The 23,934-nt window shown below is 35.2% G+C and overlaps 1 protein-coding gene and 1 long non-coding RNA gene across 16 annotated transcripts in view; one reads left to right on the forward strand and one right to left on the reverse strand.

Moving 5' to 3' along the window:
* The window catches only part of LOC126735097 (obscurin-like), a 168,588-nt gene that overhangs the window by 29,150 nt on the left and 115,504 nt on the right, over positions 1-23,934 (reverse strand). For all 15 annotated transcript variants that reach the window (XM_050439044.1, XM_050439027.1, XM_050438999.1 and 12 more), the window contains 7 exons: positions 16,339-16,525; positions 15,892-16,130; positions 15,581-15,812; positions 11,004-11,317; positions 3,655-3,813; positions 3,342-3,586; positions 26-625 (listed from right to left, as the gene is read on the reverse strand). In XM_050439044.1, coding sequence (XP_050295001.1) covers positions 26-625; positions 3,342-3,586; positions 3,655-3,813; positions 11,004-11,317; positions 15,581-15,812; positions 15,892-16,130; positions 16,339-16,525 — 1,976 coding nt within the window. The remainder of the gene's footprint in view (positions 1-25; positions 626-3,341; positions 3,587-3,654; positions 3,814-11,003; positions 11,318-15,580; positions 15,813-15,891; positions 16,131-16,338; positions 16,526-23,934) is intronic.
* Positions 7,001-15,581, forward strand: LOC126735224 (uncharacterized). Its single transcript, XR_007660349.1, has 3 exons — positions 7,001-7,619; positions 7,679-12,698; positions 13,765-15,581. It is a non-coding gene; the product is annotated as an uncharacterized LOC126735224 (long non-coding RNA).

Here is a 23,934-nt window from a genome sequence, read left to right on the forward strand (position 1 = left end):
AAAATAGGTGCAACTTTGTACTTACCTAAATTTATAATCTCTAAATGGTTCTAAATTCCTGACTCCACAGGTGCAACTCCTAATGCCGGTCCTTACAGTGAACCAGTCCCCATTGGGTAACTCGCACATTTCCAGTAAATAAGTGACTGGTTCTCGGGGTCCCGAGGGAATGGACGGTTTCCATGACAAAGTGCAATGTCGATCAGTCATCTGGGAAATGATCGGGGGATCCGATAGCGGTACCGGCGCCCCCGATCTTTTGTACTTGTCGAACTCCGTGTACTGATCGGTCATGGGCCGTTTGGGTTTGGCTTCTAGACCCTCGTCAAACTTCAGGGTGGCATGGCAAATATCGCTTCCGTGCTCGTTCACGATTTTACACGAATATTTTCCGAGGTCGTCCTGGTCTACGCCGAGGATGCTCAGCCTTAGTAAGCCGTTGGTGTCTTTGTCCATGCGAATTCTCTTTGAGGGATAAATTTTTTGGTCGTTGTGGTACCATTCGACTTCTGGATCCGGAATACCTGCAGCGCACGCGGTGAATTTGCCAGTCATACCCTTGAATAACTCGGTGTCTCCGATGCGTTTTAGGAAGCTCGGGGGTTCGATCTTTTGTTGAATTTTTCTGCAATAAATAAGTTAATAGTTATTTATTCCAAAAATAAATAAATTCACTCCAAAATGCTTTTTACTGTTTATTTAATTTTTTGTAGTGTTCTCTGTGCTAAAGATTTTATATTATGAGACTCCGAGAATAGTACTAATACGAATAAAAATTGTGCTGCTAATTTTTTTTTTAAATGTAAATAGAAAAAATGGGATCTACAAATACCTATCTACATATTTAATTTGATAAAAAAACACTAATTGCCAATAATAAACGTAATATTTTCCGAATAATAGAACCCAAATATTTATCGCTGAATTATTCCATTTTTTCGTGCTCAAATTCTCAAACAAAACGAAATAGTGAACCATATACTATTCATATTTTAAATTTAGGCAATTTATGAAAATTATAGCTATGGATGACAATACTTTTTAGGAACTGGTATCAAAAAAAAAAGTTTAATTTCGGAAATTTTTTTTTATAATGTATTTAAAAACTTTTTTTAAATACATTATAAAAATTCGACGCCTTAGAAAAACTTAACTGCCACTGGTCAATATTTTAAATTCCTGCATTTTAGAAAATAAATTCCCCTATGAATATAAAAAAAGTAATACTTATTCCTTTATCAAAAATACTTACACCTTAGAACATTGAAAGGCCTTTCAATGTTCTAAGACTTACACCAACGGATTTTAAAGATATTAGACCAATAAATATCTTCCCGCTTATCTCAAAAAAACCTAGAACGTCGCGTGTATAATGAAGTAGATGAATATGTTTATAATTTAAAAATTATGCCTGACTGGCAATCAGGCTTTCGTAAGTCTTTCAGTACTAAAACGAGTCTTATTCGTATTGATAACGATATAAGAGCTAAGGAGGATCTAAGGGAGATAATATGCTTAACACTTTTAGATCTAAGGTAAGGATTTGAAACCATAAATCATCAAATGCTTTTGACAACGTTGCAGTTTTTTGGTTTTTCGACAGATGCAATTAATTTTTATAAGTTCTATGTTGAAGATCGCTTATATTGTGTGCGACCTGTACATTACGGTAAATTTGAATTTTCCAAATTTTTGTCATTTAAAGTAGGGGTGCGTCAGGGTTCTATACTGAGGCCCTTACTCTCTCTGTATGTTGCTGAGTTGGACCAGCGCGAACAAAATTTTCAAATTACACCAATTTGCTGACGATTCACAAATTTATACTTCTTTTAAAATATCAGATATTCAGGTGGCACAGAATAGAATTATCTCTGACTTGCAGCATATTGCTGTATTTGCTGAAAGCCGTAACCTCAAACTAAGTGCTTCAAAATCATGTACAATGTTTTTTTCACAGAATAAAGGTTATCTGCAAAACCTCCACAAAAAATCTCAAAATTAATTTTAACGGAACAGTATAACCACTTATCGTAACTAACAAGAACATAAATCCTGACAATGACAATGACATTTATAATAATTCATCTTGTCAGATCCAGTCTATACTTAACAAATATTTTAACTTGAAATAAAAATTTTATCTTGAGCGCATTGAAAACTTTAAATGTAAATATCCCGAAAAAGGTTTATCGTAGCGAGACTTTTAAAGTATACCTTTTTTAAGCAACTATTTGCACAATGCATATTTGAAATAAAGAATTAAATTATGATAAACCTAAAAAAATTACGAAGTTTAAAAATAATAATTTTTAAGCTTTGCCATAAAAAACCCATGGACGGTAAAATTTATGGTAAAAATTCAAAAAAAATACATTAAGTTTTATCACCCTGTATCTTGGTTGTCTTTGACTTTCGGCTTAGGACAATTTAACTTAACCTCAATTCTTTTAAAGGAATCTGCTGTTACATTATTTACCATTATTTATGGGACAGCCTGTATAAATAATAATAATAATAATAATAAGCCTTTATTTCCAACAGACAACTTTCCCAATAACAGGAAACAGTTGCAAAATAATGAAAAATATAGTTTAAAGAAAAAAAAAACAAAAAAAACCTAAAAAAATAAAAGAAAAGAGAAAAAAGTAAAGTTATCCACAAAATTAGAACAAATAACTATTAAATATAGCGCATATTGTATATAGTGGCGATTTCAACAGGATGTTCGTATGAGGCCTTGGCAGAACGAATGTTAGGGGATGTCTAGCATTAAACCTAGGCACCATGAAACGTACACCAGAAAGAAGTACAGGACAATCAATTAATCCATTCAGTAACCCATGCAGGAATTTTACAGAGAAGATAATTCTTCTGAGATGTAATGGATATAGATTGAAGCGTTTCAATAGTTGCTGATGATCAAACTCTTTAACTGGATATATACCATCCTGCCTGAAGGCCAAAACAAGCAAATCTACGCTGAACAGATTCAAGGAGACATGATTCTGATAGAGCAGGTTCCATATAATGCAGTAGCCAAACTCCAGTTTTGATCTCACAAAGCAACAGAAAAGCAGTCTCAATGTAGATTCCAAATGAAAATATATCTATAAGAATACACGGATATATCCCGAAAAGAGATATTAAATAGCTAAAAGACGTTTTAAAAACACAAACTAATTATTTTTTACACATGAATTAGGTTACCTTTTTTAATGAGTTATCACGTATAAATAGTATATTGCTTATTTAAGAATTCTAGTGTAATTAACGATTTTTTTTCTAGTTATTGTAAATAAGTTAATTTATTAAAAACCTGTAGTCCACCTACGTTTACTTACATTTCCTTCACAACTTCCAAAGCAGCGGTGCATACAGCTTGTCCTTCAGGATTAGTGGCGGTAGCTCTGTACACCCCAGCGTCTTCAGCTTGGCAATTTTGTACATAGAGGCAGCACATATCCCCGTCTCGTTTGATGTGGTATTTGTCGGTCTCTTTGAGAGGCTCACCGTCTTTGGACCATGTAACTTCTGGTTGCGGTACCCCTGTTACTCTACATGGGAATTTCGCATCTCTGTTGGGCAACTAAAAAAAAAAATGATTAAGTATTCCAGGTTAAGTTTAAATCTATGTGCGAAAAAGTGAATTCTTACTTGTTGCAGATCAGTGAAACGTTGTGTGAACGCCGGAGGCTGGAATACTTTGCGGACGGTCGCTTTACCTTCTGTGCTCTCTTTTCCTAAGGGATTGGTTATGGTTACGCCATAAATGCCGGCGTCTGATGGAATCGCTTTGTCAATTCGAAGACCCACCTAAATTGACAATATACAGAGTGCGTCAACAAGGCGTACGGCAAAGATAGCGAATAAATGATGAGATATAGAGCATAAAGTACTATAGCAAAGGTTGCCAAAAATCTACAACCTAAAAATACCTACAAACGCAAAAGTGCACGCAAAAAAGTTGTCATAGAATATATATATTATTTCACAAAATGATTAGACATACAGAAAGCTTTACTTTGATACAACATTTTTAAAATTGGCGTACGGCGTTGCCAGGTAATTAATTTTTAAGGTCTTTTAGAAGGTTCGTTTAAAAAAACTCCAACTAATTACAGATTCAACCTAGACTTACGAAATTTATATCAGAGTTAGTCTAAGATACCTGTTAAAGACCGACAGTGATATTTTGTTATTACAGAGTGTTTATTAAAAATTTTTGAATTTACCAAAATTAAATACGCTATATGTCACTAACATTTTTAGATAAGACTTCATTTTTTGTTCAACATGTCTTATATCTGAACCATTTATTCTTTAAGATATCTGGCTCTGTGTAAGGTAGGCATAAAACGCGTATTTTGTGATTTTTTATCAATATTGCTTGGAGAAAAATATTGAATCATTGCAGTTAATTGCCAAAGACTACCATCGTCAATCGTTTTAATAGCAATTTTTATGACTAAATATGATTTTCTTCCCAAGTTAATCAATCTCTGATAAATATTTATTAAATTAGTTAAGATTTTTAGTTTTAATTATTCGTGAGGAATTTTCTGCATAAAAAGCTAATTAATATTATATATGCCTTGGAGGCTGCTGATTGCTGAAGGAAATACACTTTTAGCGTCAGAATTTAGAATCAACTGTATCATGAAAGAAGACATCTCAAACTCAAGTGTTTCAAAATCTAAAAGAAATATTCGAAAGAACGGGATATTTAATGTATGCAAAATATGAACGGATAAAGTTATGAAGTATTGTAATAATAATAATAATAAAGTATTAAAATGAAGATAATAAGATGACAGTAATATTAAATGTTATTGAGGGTCGCCAAAGTAAAATGAGGTAAAAGTCTTGTAGATCCTACTTTAGGACTTTATTTTTTTCACTTTACTTTTACCTCACATCTTTTCACTTTTACTTTTACAGCTACAGTCATAAAATAAACAGCATCTGACAGGCTATTTAATAAGCTTTAACATGATATAAGATATTTTAAAAAATATTAAAAGAGCTTTAATTAAAATAAGATAAAAGTCTGAAGATCTTTTGTAAGAAAGCCATTATTTTCTGTAGCTGTGGTAAAATTATAGCGATGAAATAACCTTAATCTTATAGGCCATTTAATAAGACTGTTTAATAAGTTGATATAAGAAACTTTAAATATTAATATTAAAAGGGCTTTAAAGTAGAAGTTCTGAAGTTTCAACTTCTTAATCAAGAACTCTTATAAGAAAAACATTATTTTCTGTTGCTGTGGTAAAGCTACAGTCATGAAATAAACATCATCTTACAGGCCCATTTAATACGCTTTAAGATATAGGAAACGTGTAATTTTGTTATTGTTGACTGTCAGTTTAAATTAACAAAATCGTTTAAAAAATTAATAAAATATAATAAAATTAACCGCCTGGACACCTGTTTTAAACCCAATAAATGTCCATAACGTTGCGGTTGATGGCTACTAAAACGATTGACGATGATAGTCTTTGGCAATTAACTGCACGTTAACAATGTCTTAAGTTCTTTTTAAGCATTTGTAATAATTATATTCCCACCTTTTTCCTCAGATCATAAACAAATGTAGTCCCTGCTACTTGGCTAAAGGTCACATGTTTTAAAGTCCTCGTTTTTTTTTTTTTGACGTAGGTGGCGCTGTTAGCGCCACCCGTACCATCCCCACCATACCTACTAAAATCATTTCTGTTTCTTGTGTTGACGCGTCAACAAGTCCTAAGTTTTCGTAAGTGCTTAAGTGATTTAAAAAGTGAAAATGACGTGGAAAAATTCGAATTGTTCAAGTTTATCAGATTCTTCGGACGAGGAAGCCATTGAAAGTGAGATTTATCTCTTAAAGGATAGACTGAAAGTGAAAATGCTGAGGAAGGTGAAGAATAAGGGGACGCTATCGTGTAGCGTCAAACGTGGCGGCCAAGCCGTGCCCGACATCTTTCGCCCCCGACGCTATCGATCAAGGATGGTTCGAGGACGACGACAATAACGATCTCTCGTTTCTTGAACAGACAACAACGAATCAAGATGGCGGCGGGCACGGAAGTAGTAGGTTAAAGAATTATTTTGAGCACAGTAGCTCAAAAACGAATTTTCATGACACAGTAGTCTGAAAATTCTGAAACAGGTAATATTATTCTAGCTAGGTCTAGAATCCTCTTCATTCACAGTAGTTTGAAGAGGCCGTTTTAAGCACCGTATAGTTTTAAAACGTAAAAAATAATGTTTAGGGCACTATAGCTCAAACAAACAATTTTGACATTGGTCAAAAAATTGTTCCTGGTACAGGAACGGGGCACCGTAGCCCTCAAATAATATTTTCTGACATAATAGTCCAAAAAATATCCGTTGAAGCCAAGTTCCAAGTTCAAAAATCCGCCTTTCTACTTTCTACGGAATACTGTCAAACAACTTAAGTACGTATGTCGAAGATAGAATCTTAACTACGACTATGATGATAATTATTCTGAAAGGAAAAAAAGGGGAGGGGGGGTAAACAGCTGTCACCGCTAACGACTGACGGATGAACCGTCAGTTGTCAATCTAGTACACAAATTTGAGCCATATTTTAGCGAGTAAGCGTCTTACTCGGTTGCCTTACAATGTCTTAAGCGTTACGTCATCATATGCTCAAATGACTTTCATCGATATTGCATTCGCTTTGGAGACTGACCTAAACCATGAAAACACCTATTTGTCTAAGTTTTCAAAACGTTTTGAGTCTAAATACTAAAGTAACTAAATCCGATCTCATACATTTTAAGGATCAGATCAAGAGGAAATACAATAAACAAAAAAGTTACTGGCGTAAACATAACCTCACTCATATTTTTTTCACACAGAAATAAATACAAATTAATCAAAAATCAATTTAAAAAAAATATCCGCGCAACCTCACCTTTACGTTCTTCACTGTATTTTTTGCAAATCTATTCGCTCTTTTGATAATTTATTATTTTCTGTATTTTTATTTGGTTTGGATGTCTTAACTGTTAATGTATATGAGACATTAATATTAAATAAATTAAAACTAATACTAAGAAATGTGATGCTTCTACTCTAAAAAAATATCAAAAAATTGATATAAATATTTATTGTTTATTATTGTTTGTATAGCTTCCCTTTGACTTTGACATATCGAGTTTATTATCGATCTCGGGAGACCGCTAATAAACGCTTAAAGCGCCTTATACGGTGACGTCGTGACTTAATCGCTCAAATCAGATGTCTTAAAGACGCTTATAGCCGCTTACTCGCTAAAATATGGCTAAAGAAACAAAATATTGTTTATTTATTAAAAAAAAAAATGCGGATCTGGACTTGAGCTCAAAGCAAATCAAAGAATTTAAGTTAATTCCTTTTTCTAGGTCAAACTGAAGCAATTCGCAAAATTTACTTGGATCCGTTGGTCTCAAAATTTTGGGAAATATTCTTTGTGAGGGACTGCCTGACGGGCAAGTAACAACATTGGCGAAAAAATATCCAGTGCCTGTTAACTGTCCATTTAAGATGCCAGAACGAAAATTAAATTGAATATTAATGATCTGCCATACAGAGGGACCACAACATTTTGAAAAACCAGTTGCAACTAAGCGCAGGTATTGTGGGAATTGGTAAGACTCTGTCAAAGCTATTAAATAGATCCCCTTTCTTCCAGGGGAAAAAATCTGGAACTGCTTGGTTAAGTAACTCAGGTAGAATTTTGTGCAATCTTTTCCATGGCCAATCTGTCCATAGGAAAACTTCCATTTTGCAATTGCAATGGGGGGTATGACCAAAAAATTAAAAGAAAATTTTAAATAGATTCTACAGGAGCCCCCAAATTAGCAAGTTGCTGTTTGGGGCTAACCTCTCCAAATGTCTGGAGCAAGCAAAGACCTTGGAGAAAAATAGCTCTGTTCTTGTCGAAACGAAGAATTTAAACTTCAAGAGCCCACCTCCTCGGAAGATGGTTTCGAAACCGATCATCTCCGGCCAAAGGGTCCAGCCTCGGTGGGGTGGGCACTCAAATGCTCAACCAAAAGACAGACAGCAGAGGAGCAAGAGCTGGTCAGATCCAAAGAAAAAGCAGAGCCAGAAGGAGAACCGGAAAAAACAATGGTAAGTAAATTTGCTGGTCAACTTGCCATGTTTAAAAATAAATGCACACCTTACTGTAATGATAAACATATTTTATCCTGATTGGAGGGGTATAAGATCCCCTTTTTATCCAAAGTGGTCCAAAAAACTCCTCCAAAAGAGAGGATTTGGTCTCTTAAAGAGAAAACTGGTCTGAAGTGGGCTATAGATCACCTCTTAAATTTAACATTGGTGCAGTGCAGCAGTGCACACTCTTATGAAATCATTTTCTCAAATATTTTTCTACGCCCTAAACCAGACGGTTCAAATAGATTTATTCTAAAATTAAAAAACCTAAATACACTTGTAAAAACCAAACTAGAATCAACCGAAATCAACCGAAAGTAGAATTTTAAGGTGGAGGATAGAGAGCTTGCAATAAATTTAATATAAAAAAATTGTTATATGTCCACTATTGACCTAAAAGAGACTCATTTCCTGATACCTATTAGTAAGAGTCATCAGAAATGTTAGGATTTTATTTTGAATTGGTTTTACGAGTTTACCTGCATGCCCTTCGGCTTGTGTTCAGCCCCCTGGGTATTTACAAAACTGCTTAAATCAGTAATGGCTCATCTTAGAAAGCGAGGGTATATTTTGCCAAAAAATATCTCTTTTGTAATATTCTTTTACGTATAGATAAGACTACTGCAATTTCCTACATGAATCGAATGGGGGGGAATTCAATATAAAAAATTAAATAAACTTGCTAGAGAAATTTGACAGTGGTGTGAACATTGCAATATAATTATATTTGCCTCCTATAACAGTTCCCAAGAAAACAAAGAGCCAGATTATCAGTCGAGGGTAGGTCGAGCTGAGGTAGAATGGTCTCTTAACCCAAAAGCCTTCTTCCAAATTTCAAATAAATTTGGTTTATCGGATTTAGATTTATTTGCTAGCCGTAATAACAATAAATGCTCCAAGTTTGCCTCTTGGTTTAAGGACCCAGAGGCATTTTTGGTAGACGCCTTTACAGTTTTTTGGGGAGATCACTTCTTCTATGCCTTTCCAAATTCCTATGACAAAAAATGCTCGAGGCATTTTTGTGGCACCCTATTGGCCTACTCAAGCATGGTTACCTAAATTCAAGGAAATGCTGGACTCAGAAATGCTAATTTTTATAATGAAAGAAGATCTTCTCCTTTCTATTGATAGATCCCCTCATCCTCAGTGGGGGCAGCTTTCATTGGTGATTGGGATGTTATGCAAGAAGCCTATCTCCGCAGGGGAGTGCTCCCTGATGTCATAAAAATAATTTTATCTTCGATCACCAAATCAACAAACAATACTACTCTGCCTTAAAGTTAAGGTGGCAATTCTGCGGGGATGCTTATATTTGCATGTATAGTTATTCTCTACTAGAATTGTTACAGTTTTTACTAAGTGCTTTGATGAAGGAAAATGTATGGTTCCTTAAATAATATTAGAGCAGCTATTAACTTAATTGTTCATCCTAATTTGACGGCAGATAATCGAATTAAGAGATTTTTCAAAGGTGCTTTAAATTCACAACCGTTGGAGCCCAAATACTCTTACACAAAGTTGGCATTAGTATTCTGTTAACACATTATTTAGAAATAACCCAATCTCATCGGGGAATATTTCAACACTCTTTAAAAAAAAACACATTAAAAAAAACCCTATAAGCCAGCTTAAACCTTGAGCCGTTGCATTAAAACAGTAATGAACAAGAGTGGGATTGATACTAACTAAAAAATATAGGACAACATTTGAGAATGCAGTTACAAATGTATAAATATTAAAATTATGTTTAAAACATTATGTCGTTGAATAATGTAAAACTAGGTTGTAAGAAAGTTATGTTTTGTTATTTTGATTAAAATAATATATTATTATTCATATTAAAATATAAGAATTTTAATTATAAAAACTTAAGCATATGCTGTTGCCTGCAACTAATAGGGTCTTTGAACAACTACATTTGTTTATGATCTGAGGAAAAAGGTGGGAATATAATTAACATATCAAACGAACTTACCTGTAAGTGAAGTTCGATATTATTATTATATGAACCACCTTTTTCCTCAAGATCATATCCCTCCCTTACAGGCAAAACGGCCAACCCTGTATGTTGAGTCTTTAGTTGCAGACATCTACTTTGAAGAAATGATTTTAGTAGGTATGGTACGGGTGGCGCTAACAGCGCCACCTACGTAAAAAAAAACGAGGACTTTAAAACTTGTGGCCTTTAGCCAAGTAGCAGGGACTACATTTGTTTATGATCTGAGGAAAAAGGTGGTTCATATAATTAATATCGAACTTCACTTACAGGTAAGTTCGTTTGATATGTTAAAAATATCTCGAGATATCTTAAAAAGTAAACTGTTTAGATATAGGACATGTTAAACAAGAATTATGTCTGGAACTGTGTCTCATTTGCCTCCCACAAAAATTATTTAATTTGGTCATAATGGCCTATGTTTCCAGATAATTTTGCATTCCAAATTCTCTGGAAATGTTCTTTAAGTTCGTCGATTTGCTTTATTTATGTGTGAACTTCACATTTTCAAATATTTTATGCACCTTGTATGAAACAATTATGAACGGTAAATATTTACTGTAGTTTAGATTGGACTCATGACTCATTAAATTAAAATTTTGTTGGAAAAATCCTATCGTACAACATTGATCTTTCTTGGACAGAATTTGTTGCGATTGAGGGCAGGAAATCAGGAAAAAAGGCACTGAAAAACGAATGATCTTCCTTCACTATAAAAAACGTCAATTGACGGTTTGCTATGGCGAAGAAAGATGCAAAATGTAATGCAATTACACAATGATCTGAATATAATTTATAAATTTATATTTATTTCCCTTAAGCTTCAAAACTTCTAACTTACCCTTCTACCATCACAAGTCATAAGAATTCTATCAGATGCCTCAATTGGAACTCCGTCCTTGGTCCAGTCGACTGTAGGAATGGGATTTCCAGTGAATGGAGCCTCTAGCACCAGCTCCAAGCCTTCATCGGTGGATACGTCCTTAAGTTTATGCAAAAATATTGGCCTCTCTTCTGGTTCACCCTCTTTTACTGATGACTGTACGGTTAGCGGTGCCGAGGTGTCTATTTCCCCTGCATCGTTTGAGGCAACTGCTTTGTAGACTAGAGCATCTCGCATTTGGTTACAGGCGTCGATTACTAGGGTGGACGTACCTACAGAATATTTAAAGTTTGAATGTGAATAGGAGGAAGTAGAAGGAGGGAAAGAAATAAGAAAAAATAGAATAATAAAAAAGAACAAGCTGCACATACAGGGCCAGACTACTACTGGAATGCCACAGCAGGCTCAATGACCGAGCAACTCAGAATCAGATGACTCTGATCTGGGTACCAGGATATGAGGGGCTCACCGGGAATGAGATGGCGGAGATCTACGCAAAAAAGGGGCTGAGAAAAACTTTATTGGACCCATCCAATGTTTTGAGTTCAACAAAGGTTGCCTTACAGAAGAGATCGCGAAATCGGCATCCTCCAGGATGATCCGACATTGAAGTGACACCAGTGGATTGATTCACTCTAAAAAGTCCCCAACCTTCGACACTGAGAGGACAAATCTAGCTCTAAGACTGGACAGGAAAAACCTAATGGATGGTCACCAGCCATTACAACTGAAAGGCCACCTATACAGAATGGATTTATCCGATACAGATATCTGCAGATTCTGCGGTAAGGTAGAAATAGTCCGATTTATATAACTTTTACATTAAATTAATTCTGGGACTCTTCTTAACATCTCTATGATTTTTTTATTCAAATTCTCGTAAATAACGTCCCACTAACATAAAACTAGAAAATTGTTTTAGGTTCTGTGGCCTATAACTTGTATTCCAATAGTCCGATTTATATAACTTTGCTTTAGATAAATTCTGGTACTCTTCTTAACATCTTTGTGAAATATCATTGAAATCTCTGAAATAACGATTTTTTTATTCAAATTCTTGTAGGTAACGTCCCAGTAACGTAAAACTACAAAAAATGTTTCGAGTTCTGCGGTACATAACTTGTATTCTAATAGTCCAATTTACATACTTTCTGCTTTAATTTAATTCTGAGACTCTTCTTAGTATTTGTATGAAATTTCATTCATATCTCCGAAATAATGATTTTTTTATTCAAATTCTTGTATACGTGACGTCCCAGCAAAAAAAAACTAATTAAATTATTTTAGGTGTTCTAGTCCATAAGTGTGCCCACAGAGTGGACGCGAGATTCTCGCTTACCGGTGACTCGCGTCATCTCGCGTTTATCGCTTTAAGAATTATTTCGAATGTTTATATGAACGTATACACAGTTAAAACCGGTTAAAGCAGGTCCGCTCAGATAACCTGCTAGCCAGCGTTTAAAGTAATAAAAATTTAGTTTATTTCCGCGCTTGACGTACGCGTGTCCACGTGTGTTGCCATGGATAAGGAACTACTTATTGCTGCGGTTTTTGAAAGGACAGCTATTTGGAACAAGAGGGATAAATTACATTGCAATCGCAATGTGATTGACAAATACTGGAAAGAAATAAGCGCTGAAATAAAACAAGATGGTAAGTACTTAAGAAGTATGTTTACTACACCATTATTTCTTAACATTATTTTGCAGTATTATTATTTAATAAGATTAATTTAGGTTTTCTATAATAAAGGATACTGAGAAAAATACGTCATAAAAACATCGCGAATGTTTTTTGCTTCATTTGGAGGTCTTCCCGTCGCCTTTTTCCTGGCATTTTCTGAGCCATTTCCAATAGATACTTCACTGAGATGTCTTTCAAAACCTTCCTTATCAATGATTGTGTTATGTAAAACGCAAATACCTTTAATAATATTGTCTGCTGTTGTAATATTGGTTTCAATGCATTTTGTACATTCTACACATTTTCTAACACGAGATAAGCGTTTATTAAAACATTCTTCTTCATTACTTAAATTTTTTCCACCAAAAGGTTTTAAGAGGAAAGGCAAGAGTGGGTATGCCTCGTCACTTATTAGTACAAAAGGCGCCTTTATTGTTGTTTGGGATAAATAAGATGGTGGCGGGACTTTTAATATGCCATTTTTTAATGGACAATATAGTTCAGAGGCCTGAAATGTACCACCGTCGCTCTGTTTACCGTAACCGCCAATTTCTACAGCAATAAATTTGTAATTAGCGTCGGCTACACCCTGTAAAACTACAGAAAAATAGTGCTTATAGTTATAGAACATCGATCCTGAGTTTTTGGGACAAACAATTCGAACGTGTTTCCCGTCAATGGCTCCTATACAGTGCGGAAAATTCCAAATGGTATTAAATTCTTCTGATATCCTTTGAAAATCTTTCTCATTTGGATATTATATCATATTATACACACTGTTTCTTGAACTATTTGTCCTACAGTTAATGCGCCGAGTCTAAATGAAAATGCAATTTGTATGAATGATGATCCTGTTGCCAGATATCTGGAACAAAATCAGAAAAAAGTTTAAAAAAATATTAATTGCTTCATTACAATTTGATCGACATGAATTTAATTTTTGTAGACTGTGGTTGTTATAAAAAAAATATGTCTATAAAAAAAGATGTAATAAAAATATATATAAAAAAGTATAGCTTGTATTTTTATTTTTTAGAGTCCAAGATCAGAAAGCAATGGAAATATTTGCGGGACCAATTTTCTGTTGAATTGGGAAAATACCCTCCACCAAGATCTGGAGACGCTGCTGAAGATGTGCCCACATCCAAGTGGCCATATTTCGAACAACTTCTTTTCCTAAAGGACGTTATCAAGCCGAGGGTAACCAGTGGAAATTTGTCGAGCACGCAGTCAACGCAGCAGACAGAATAGACACAGGAGACAGAACAAAATCAATCTTAGCGACGAGAATAGCGATAAAGAGGAATCTTCTCAAGCTAGTCAAAGTTGAGTGATACCACCTACTCGTATTTTAGGGCAAACTAATCCTATTTTGGCACCTAGTACATCACAGAGAAAAAAAAGAACTGCTACTGATGCATATCAGGAATAAATTTTGGAAATAGAAAAACGCAAAGTCAAGTATCTGGAAAATAAAGCCAAAAAAAGTTGCACTGATCAAGATGACGAGCATCTGTCATTTTTGAAAAGTTTGCTTCCACATGTAAGCATGTAAGGAAAATACCTGAAAACAGAGTACTTATTATCTTTTCGTTGCCGCGTGCAAGAATTAGTGGATCAATATTCCTACCAACATAACACTTTCCTTGTTCCTCTTTCATTATATTCTACATCGTCCCATTCTAGTTGGCATTCTTCTGGTGATCCTAACTATCATACCCTACATGAAAACACCCACTCTTCCATTCCCTTAAACCCATCAATCACGTTCCAAAGGCTTTCTGCTAATGTTCCTACACCTATTTATAATAACCAGGAGGAAAACTCAACTTATAATCCTTATTTCCATTAACAAATAACAGTATTCCTATAGGGCGTTAAGCTTATATTTGTTTAAACAAAAGTAATAAAACAATTTTATAACCTAAAAATAAGTTTGTTTTATATTGGAAATGTATACTACTATCTTCCATTTATACCACTAAATACCTACCATTTAAACTAAATATGACGAAAAATATACTATTAAAAGTAATTTAAATTTTTTAACAAAACTTACCTTAGGGTTATAACAAGTCTTTCTTCTGTTAAAATAGGCTGCGTACGTAGATTGCGCCAATTTTTGGTTAAACGACATTTCACTTTTTCTGTAATATAATTAAAAGTGTCCTGACTCATTCTCATATATTGGAAGAATCTTTCATTATCATTCTTTAAATTTGGAAATAAATGATGGTATTCCCCGTAAGTTTTTCTTTCACGATTAATAGAATGAATTCCAACTTTTTTTCTGTTTAGTTTGGTAAAAATAAACTCCGTAGCAATAAGATCATCATCAGACGACGACATCTTGCTAGCAGTTGTAAAACGAAACTGGCGAATTTTAAAACGAAACTCGCTTTTACCCGTATTAACTGTGTGTAATCTCCGGCTTTGAGTACCGGAAGCGAGAAACTCGCGTCTACTCTGTGGGCACACTAACTCCTATTCTAATAGTATGATTTACATGATTTTTGTTTTAAATTTATTCTAGGACTCTTCTTAGCATTTCTATGAAATTTTATTTAAAGTCCATGAAACACTTGATTGCAAATTATGGAGTACTGGGCTTCGGGAGATACAGGACTTTACACACATATACGCTGAGTGAAGCGGATTTGTTGACGCTTTCACTGAAGTAGCTAGCTGAACCCTTTTCGCGAACGTATTGAATAGAAATGAACAGGAGAAGCATACATCAATCTTAGTGCAAAAGGCCATCTGAGCAAGACCTCATTGCACTACATTTATATTAGATAGGCTTAATTCACGCGATTTTATATTATTTTCTTATTTCCTAATAGTGGACGTACCATCGGGTTGTTCGGTTATTTTCACGTGTTTGTTGTCAGATACGATTTCGGCTCCATTGCGGGTCCAGGTAATGGTTGGAGCGGGATATCCTTCGGCTTTCACTTCCATTTTCACCGGAAAGCCTTCTACAACGGTTTGGGGAAAGAGAGATTGCAAGAATTGCGGTCTAGTGGGTTTTCTTTCTGTTGTAATTAGGGCGTCTCCGACAGCTTCTCCCAATTTGTTTGTTACCTGGAATTAAACGTTGAATAAAATAAAAAAGTTGAATTGAACACCTATTTCTGCGTTCAAGCCTAATGTGGTTTTTTACCTTAAGTTCATATTTGCCGGCATTCTCAGGCTTCATAATGTCAACCACCAAAGCGACACGTCCATCGGGATGTTTCTCAAAGTGGATATTAGAGGACGCTCTGACTGGCACGCCGTCTTTGAACCATTTGATTTCCGGTGGGGGATAAGCCTCCACTTGGGCCTCTAGGCGCATTTCTTTACCGATAGGTACCTTTTGATCTTTGAAACATTTCAAGAACTTGGGACGTCGTTGCTTCGCTGCAAATAAAACGGGGATCATTTTAGGTAGTCTTTAAACTTGATGGTCGTACCTGCCACTTAGTATTTTTTATAAGGTTAAAGGCCAAAAGGTGCAAATAAAACTACAAAGCGCTCTGTTAACGAAGCATGTTATAATATATAATTAAAGCGGCTCAATCATCGTAAAACTTCTTAAGAACGTAAGCTCGGTACCAAAAGTACTCACGTGCAACTGCGACGGCGCATAAAGTGGACGCGTCACCATTTTGATTTTTGATCACCAACTTGTAGGCGCCGCTGTCCGATGCTTTGCAGCTGTCAATTGTCAGTTTGACGGTACCTTCAGGTAGAATTGTGGTTGTTATGCGTTCGTCGTCCGGGGAAATTGGTTCACCATCTTTGTACCACATAACCTATAAAATTGTGAGTGATAAATAGTACTGTATATTTATTAATAGAACTTTGTAGTTTTAGAAATTGTATTGTGTTAAGAGCTTGCAACACAATTATCAGAATGTATGTAATTAATTTAAAAAACTTTCGAAATTTCTTAATGATGTAAAGTTTCTGGTCACGCGTAAGGTGCTTTTAGTTTAATTTTTAGAAGGAAAATTTTAAAAAACTAGCAAGTAGCAAAAACAAGCAAAACTTAGTAAGTAGGCCAATTAGAGAAAAGAATGTAGGTATATTATTTTACACCAAATTATATTAGGTACTTAATCTACATCAGATAACAGCAACTATCCCATTCCACTTATACCATCAAACATTAAGTAACCTTAAATTTAACTATTGAACTATACAAATATCCTCTATAATATGATACATACAAATTGATCAATTTAATCTCTTTTTTTAAGAGAAACCTGCGGAAATTAAGTTTTATAATAAAGCTTCGTTATGTTGTAACTAAAATATCTTTCAAAAAAAGTTTTATGAAATCGCGAAGATCTAGATCATTATGTATTTCAGATTCAAACTTTATTTTTTAAAACAATAATAAGGATATTTTCTTGCAATTATTTTATTAAACAAAACAACTATGTGAAAGGTGCGCTTTTCATTCATTCGGCTTAGCGGAGATTACATCGGCAAAATTAAAATGAGAGAGTACTAAGGAGGCGCAAAGCGTTTTTGTCAAAGATTACGTAAGAAAATATCTATTTTTACATAACTGTTGTAAAGTACCGGGCCCAAAATGAGACCACATGGTGCTAAAAGCAACCCTGGGCTGGGACGTGATAAGAATGGTGGGAATCTACCCACATCTGTTATCCAACTGTTTTGACAAACTTTATATCTGCTAGAATGTATTTTAAGAAAGAAAAGCCCAGTAGTCTGGAATATATATTTGTCGTGAGCACTCGTGTCTTATTTATAAAATTTTGGTCGTTTACAGTTCAGGTGTGGGATAATAATTCGCGTGCTTTTCGGTCGCGCCACATTTTTTTTTTTTTTTTTAATTGATCGTGCATTGGACATTTTTGTATATACGTTTATTAGTTATTAGTTTGTTCGTGCTTTGTAATTTCTTGTGTGTTCCTTAAGTTGTAGTGTATATATAAAAAAAGGCTCAACAGTGGGAAAGAGATCCCACAGTAGCTCTGATTCCACTAGCTCATCAGATAGTGAGTATGAGAGTTACCGTTATATGAAATCGAGGCGTGATTCAAGAAAACGTTCAGTGGAATCACGAAAACGCGATGATTCAAGGAGACGTTCTGGACGTCACGTGTTGTAGAAACTCCTGAGCCGGAAACAACGGAACAACGTTTCAAACGTTTGGAGAAAATGATAATGAAAATGAAAACGAAAATAGCAAGGTCCGTACAATTTGACCTAATGTGAAGGCGGATTGTATTCCAGAGTTTTCCCTAAAAGACAAAACTGACTACCCAACAGTGGTTAAATAAGATTGACCAATTAAAAGATGTCAACCAGTGGGACAAGATTAATACTATCTATCATATGCAGTCAAGGCTTATAGGAATGGATAAAAACTGGTACCATACCCAAAAAAAAATTATAACCACACGTGGGAAGAGTGAAATGCATTAATAAAGTAAAGCTTTCCAGATCATATTGACTATGCCGTGAGTCTGCAAACGATGCTAAATAGGAAGGAAGATCCAAATGAAAGCATGACATCATATTATTTTGAAAAAATGGAACTGCTAAGAACATGCTACGTTTATGGAAAAAGAGCTGTGTCATGTTTAATACACGGACTCTGTGATAATAACGTACAAAATGGAGCCAGAGCGGGCCGCTACCAAACGCCGGAAGATCTATACGAAGAATATTTGTCAGTTCTTTATGAACAGCCGACAGCAAAACACTCAGTAAGAAATTATGTAAGCAAACCTGCACATCATCAAATTGCTTCCGACCTTCGAGCAATCATAAAAGATAAACGATCAGTTCATAACACTAACTTCCAGCCGAAATGCTTTAACTGCGGTCAACGTGGCCATTTAGTAGCAAAGTGCATGAAGCCACTTTTGGAATCCAAATTTTGCAGAATGCTTGGGCATATAGAGCAGAACTGTCTTAAAAATAGACAAGAAACATCCACTGGTAAGTTTAAACAATTATTATCTTTAAACGTAAAAAATAATTGTATAAAATACCTGCTATTTTATCGATTGTCGCATACATAATTCTATTTTTCGTGGCTATGTCGACACAGGTAGTAATGCGGTCACTTTACGAAAATCTGACGTTGCCTATTTAAGATTAAAACTTTACCCGGTACAGGTAAAACTAAGTGGGTATGCCGGTGGCTCAATAATTAGCCATTATAAAACGTTTATTAATTTAGAAGTAGATTTGGGTAAGGCCTTTGTCGAAGCACTTATTGTACCTGATACAGCCCAACAAGTGTCAGTTATTGTGGAACAGCCTTTCATTAATCTCCCAGATATTACAATGGCAGTGCGAGGGCAAGTACGTTTATTTAATGAAGATAAGGAATCCCTTAAAGAAATTAATTCTTTGCCTCCCCGAAAAGTTACTCTTTGGGCTAAAGAAGCCACAGTGATACCACCCAATCACATAGGTCATATACCTTTTAACGCGTCTGAAGTGTGTGACGATGTATTCGTAGATTTATAACACCGAAATTGGCCTAACCAAGATCATTTAATCCCTCGGTGCGTAACAAACGCAAAAGAAGGTGGAGTTTTACAAATTCTTAATATCTCAGGTAAAGAAATTACCTACCAAAAGGGTCGCGTAGTAGCAAGGGGTGTGACTTGTACAGCAGACCCGACGACAGATAAGGAAAATCAAATCGAGTGTCTCACTATTGGTCACGAATCTTCAATTAGTTTTACGGTAAATGATATAAAAAATGTACTGATAATAAAATCGAACTGAAAGATCAAATGAAACTTTTAGAATTACTTAATAAATATAGAGGCTGTTTTGCTACAAATTTAACTGAAGTAGGGCAAACAAATATCACACAAATGTCTATTAATTTAACTGATGACATACCTGTCACCGATATGGTTTATAACCATATCGTTTATCATTTTGGGAAAGGGATACAGTTAGGGAAAGAGTAAATGGCTTATTAGAGAATAAAATAATACGTGAATTTTCTTCTCCCTATGCGAGTACGCCAAAAGAACGGCGAAACTGGCATGTGTGTGTATTACTGGGCCTTGAATAGAAAAACAGTCAAAGACAAATATCCGTTACCACAAATCGATGATTTATTTGACAATTTAAAAGGATGTAATTATTTTACGAGTTTAGACTTAGCGTCAGGTTATCACCAAATACCCATAGAGGAAAATTCAATTCATAAAACAGCTTTCGTTATACCAGAGGGTCATTATGAATATATGACTATGCCCTTCGGACTTGTTAATGCGCCAGCAGTGTTTGAACGGGCAAATAACAAAATTCTTGGATCATTTAGGTATGCCACTGCCATGGCTTACATGGATGATATTCTGCTGCCTTCTCAGGATATATCTGGTGGGCTTGCACAATTAGAAAAAGTTCTAAAATTGATGCAAGAGGCAGGTATGATTTTGAGATTTGATAAGTGTAAGCTTTTAATGTCGAAAATAAGTTATTTAGGTCACGAAATTTCTCAAGAAGGGGTTAAGCCTGGAGAAGAGAAAATAAAAGCGGTAACAAATTTTCCAGAGCCTACCGATGTTCATTCTGTTAGACAATTTTTAGGTTTGGCTAGCTATTTTAGGAAATATGTTAAGGGATTTACTCTTATTGCAAAACCACTAGCAAAAATTGCAAAAATTGAAACAAAAATTAACAACTAGACCAATTCTAGCCATATACGATAGAAATGCGGTAACAGAGTTACATAGAGATGCTAGTAAATGGGGCATAGGTGGGATTTTACTGCAGAAACAGAATGATGGAGAATTAAAGTCAGTACATTACTTTAGCAGAGCAACGACGAAAGGAGATTAAGTTGTTTAAGACGGTTGTTTGCTCATTGAAAAAGTTCAGAGTTTACCTTGTTGGTATTACCTTTAAATTTATCACCGATCGCAATGCACTAAGAACAACGTTAGTGAAGCGAGACCTTATTCCTCGTATAGGTAGGCGGTGGCTGAGTACGCAGGAATGATTTTACCCATGAGTATAGACCTGGGACAAAAATGAATCATGTAGATGCTCTTAGCCGCAACCCTTTTTTAGAAAACGATACCATTGGTGCCGAAATTGAGGTTTTATCTGTAAACGTCACAGAAGACGACTGGGTTCTAGCTGCACAATTACAGGACAAACACTGTAAAATATACAAGAAATATTATCCAGGCCACCTATCGATTCTAATGACAGGCAAATTCACAAGGAATACGTGCTTAAGAAAAACCGAGTTTATAAAAAGACTACCGCAGGGCATCGCTGGGTAATACCTAAATCGGCACCAAGACGAATGCTTATCTATTATTATGACGACGCAGGTCATTTTGCCGTTGAAAAAAATTTAGATATCTTGTCAAAACGTTATTGGTTCCCATCCATGAGAAATTACGTAAAGAATTATATAAGGTCATGTTTGGGTTGCATGTATAATAAAAAGCCTTCAGGTAAAACGCCAGGTAGTATACAATATATCGAGAAGAAACCATTACCAATGGATATCCTTCATCTTGACCACTTGAGTCCATTTGTAAAAAGTAAAAAAAGGAAACAGTTATTTGATTGTAGGTGTAGACGCGTTTACAAAATTTGTATTTTTAAAAGCGGTGCCTAACACGAAAACTGGATCGGTTACAAAATGGTTAAGGGAGATTATCGAAACGTTCGGTGTACCCCGAAGAATCATTTGTGACAGAGGAACTGCTGTTACCAGTCGAGAATTTTCAGATTTTTGCTCTGGAATGAGTATAAAACGTGTGTTGTGTGCGACAGCTACCCCTCGAGCCAACGGGCAAGTTGAAAGGTATAACAGGACAATCCTTTCATCGTTAAGGGCTAGCATATCACATGAACAAAATTGGGAAAAGTCCCTAGTTACTGTCAGATGGGGCATCAATACAGCGGTAAGCTCGGTCACCGGGAAATCGCCTTATGAGCTATTTCTTGGTTATCAGCTACGTGGTATTAATGACGCTTATCTTACAGCTGAGGTTTGTGACGAAGAACCCGTTGACCTGCCGACTGTGAGAGCGGAAGCGTCAATTACTGAAAGTCAGCAAAACAAAAGGAGTTGTACAACCAAAGACATGCCGGCATAAAAACTTTACTGTAGGACAACAAGTCCTTGTCCAAAGAACAACAAAGTGCTCAAATGATGGATAGAGCAAGAAAATCGAACCACGTTATCAAGGGCCCTTCACTGTAACGGCAGTGTTAGATAACGATCGATACGTGGTTGAGGATCTAGCGGGTGCAGCCGCTGTAAAACCGCATATAAAGGGATATGTCCCTCTGATAAATTAAAATTGTTTTCTACAGTTGTTAGTTCTAACGAGTCCGACAGTGACTGCGAGAATTAACAACTGTAGCGAGAAATAGTTTACTAATTAATGTTTTTTTGTTTTTTTGTTATAGGTAATGCCTACGTAAGAAAAAAGAGCCTTCACGAGGGCGCTAAGATAGTCAGGAATGGCCGACTGTAATCTACGGAAAAGTACCGGGCCCAAAATGAGACCATATGGTGCTAAAAGCAACCCTGGACTGGGACGTGATAAGAATACTAATGAGCCTCCGAACTATGGTGGGAATCTACCCACATCTGTTATCCAACTGTTTTGACAAACTTTATATCTGCTAGAATGTATTTTACAAAGGAAAAGCCCAGTAGTCTGGAATATATATTTGTCGTGAGCTCGAGTCGTTGTAATTCATATATAATATTAGACCTTGAAAAAAGTGTATTGCGAAATCAGTAATAGTAATACTATTGTTAAGTTAAGTTAAATAAATGTCAGCCAACTTCAAATTGTGTGAGCGAGTTGTACTAAAAAGAAACACCTTGGACTTGAGATCTAAGCAATGCTTCTGAGAAACTAAGAGTTGACCTGCAGATTTCAAAAGATGGTCTGACTTGAAATATTTGTTAAACTGTGTATCGTCTGCATACAATGTATGGGGCAAATTGTTTGTTTTTCGCCATCTGGGATGTGTATAGTGTGAAAACTAAAGGTAGTCAAGTAGTCAAGAGGATTAAACTAGACAGTTGATAATTTTCTATATCCATCATCTATTCAAAAGCGCTATTCAACCACTATATCCTGGTAAAAATTGGGACTCTATTGTTGGCTAAATTATACCGTCGAACATTTCCCCTTATATGATTATTGAGGATTCGTTTTAAAATTGTCGATAAAGTTAGGAGAACACTAACTGGTCGTCTTTCAACTTAAGTGGATTATTTACCGTCGGTAGAGGGAATCCATGGGAGCATGTCTATTTGTCAGAATGGTTTTATAGAAAAAATTTCCAGCTGTATAATTATAGGAAGTATTAATGGATTATTGGACAACAATATAGTAGGATGTCAACGTCGATGGCATTAGATTTTATTAGAAATAAAGAATTCTTAACTTTTTTTTGTAATTTGAATTAGAATTCAACAAGTGTGAGTCCGGAGCAACTTTATTCCTCAAGTTAATAATCTTAGAAAATAGTTGTTACCTTCAGTGACTATTGGGAATATTGTTATTACATTTTCCATAAAAGTTTAGATCTCTCATAAGCTTCGAGTTGTCTCCAGATTCATTCACTCGAATTTGGCTTTCAAGATACTCCTCCTGTATCCCCCGCCCCGCCCAGTAGTTCGATCTCGCATCAATATCTGAGAATCTCATTTCCAACATAGCCAAGTTTCCAATTAAGCCACATTTATTGTTATTTAAAATTTATGTCTTAGTATTATTCTTAAATTTTGGAACCAGGAAACAAAATATTAATTTGTCCTAATAATTATTTAGTGTTGATAATTTTTTTTTATTACTCACAAGCAAGCAGGATATCTAACTATAAATATAATTTAAAAAAAAACAAAGGAGTAGAGTAAAAATATTTATTGATTGCATGAATATATCTCTCCTCACGTCGCGGCAGCCTAGGGAAGAAGTCGTGTTTATGTTTGTTGCAAATTATTTGACAAAATGATAGTTTTTCGGCTAATTAATTAGAAGCTCATTGTTGAAGATGCTTTGTACTTATAAGTGTATTTACGGTGATATTATTATACGATCGTGGTAACAGTTTTTTGGTTCCACTCATTTTGCCTGCTGCTGTGATTGATCTAGCAAAACTAACGAGTCATCTGTCCGCATTGCCAATTGTAGTTATTTATCACATGTTTTGTATATTATATTCCCAC

This window comes from Anthonomus grandis, chromosome 1 (genome assembly GCF_022605725.1).
Source record: "Anthonomus grandis grandis chromosome 1, icAntGran1.3, whole genome shotgun sequence".
Taxonomy (NCBI): Eukaryota; Metazoa; Arthropoda; class Insecta; order Coleoptera; family Curculionidae; genus Anthonomus; species Anthonomus grandis.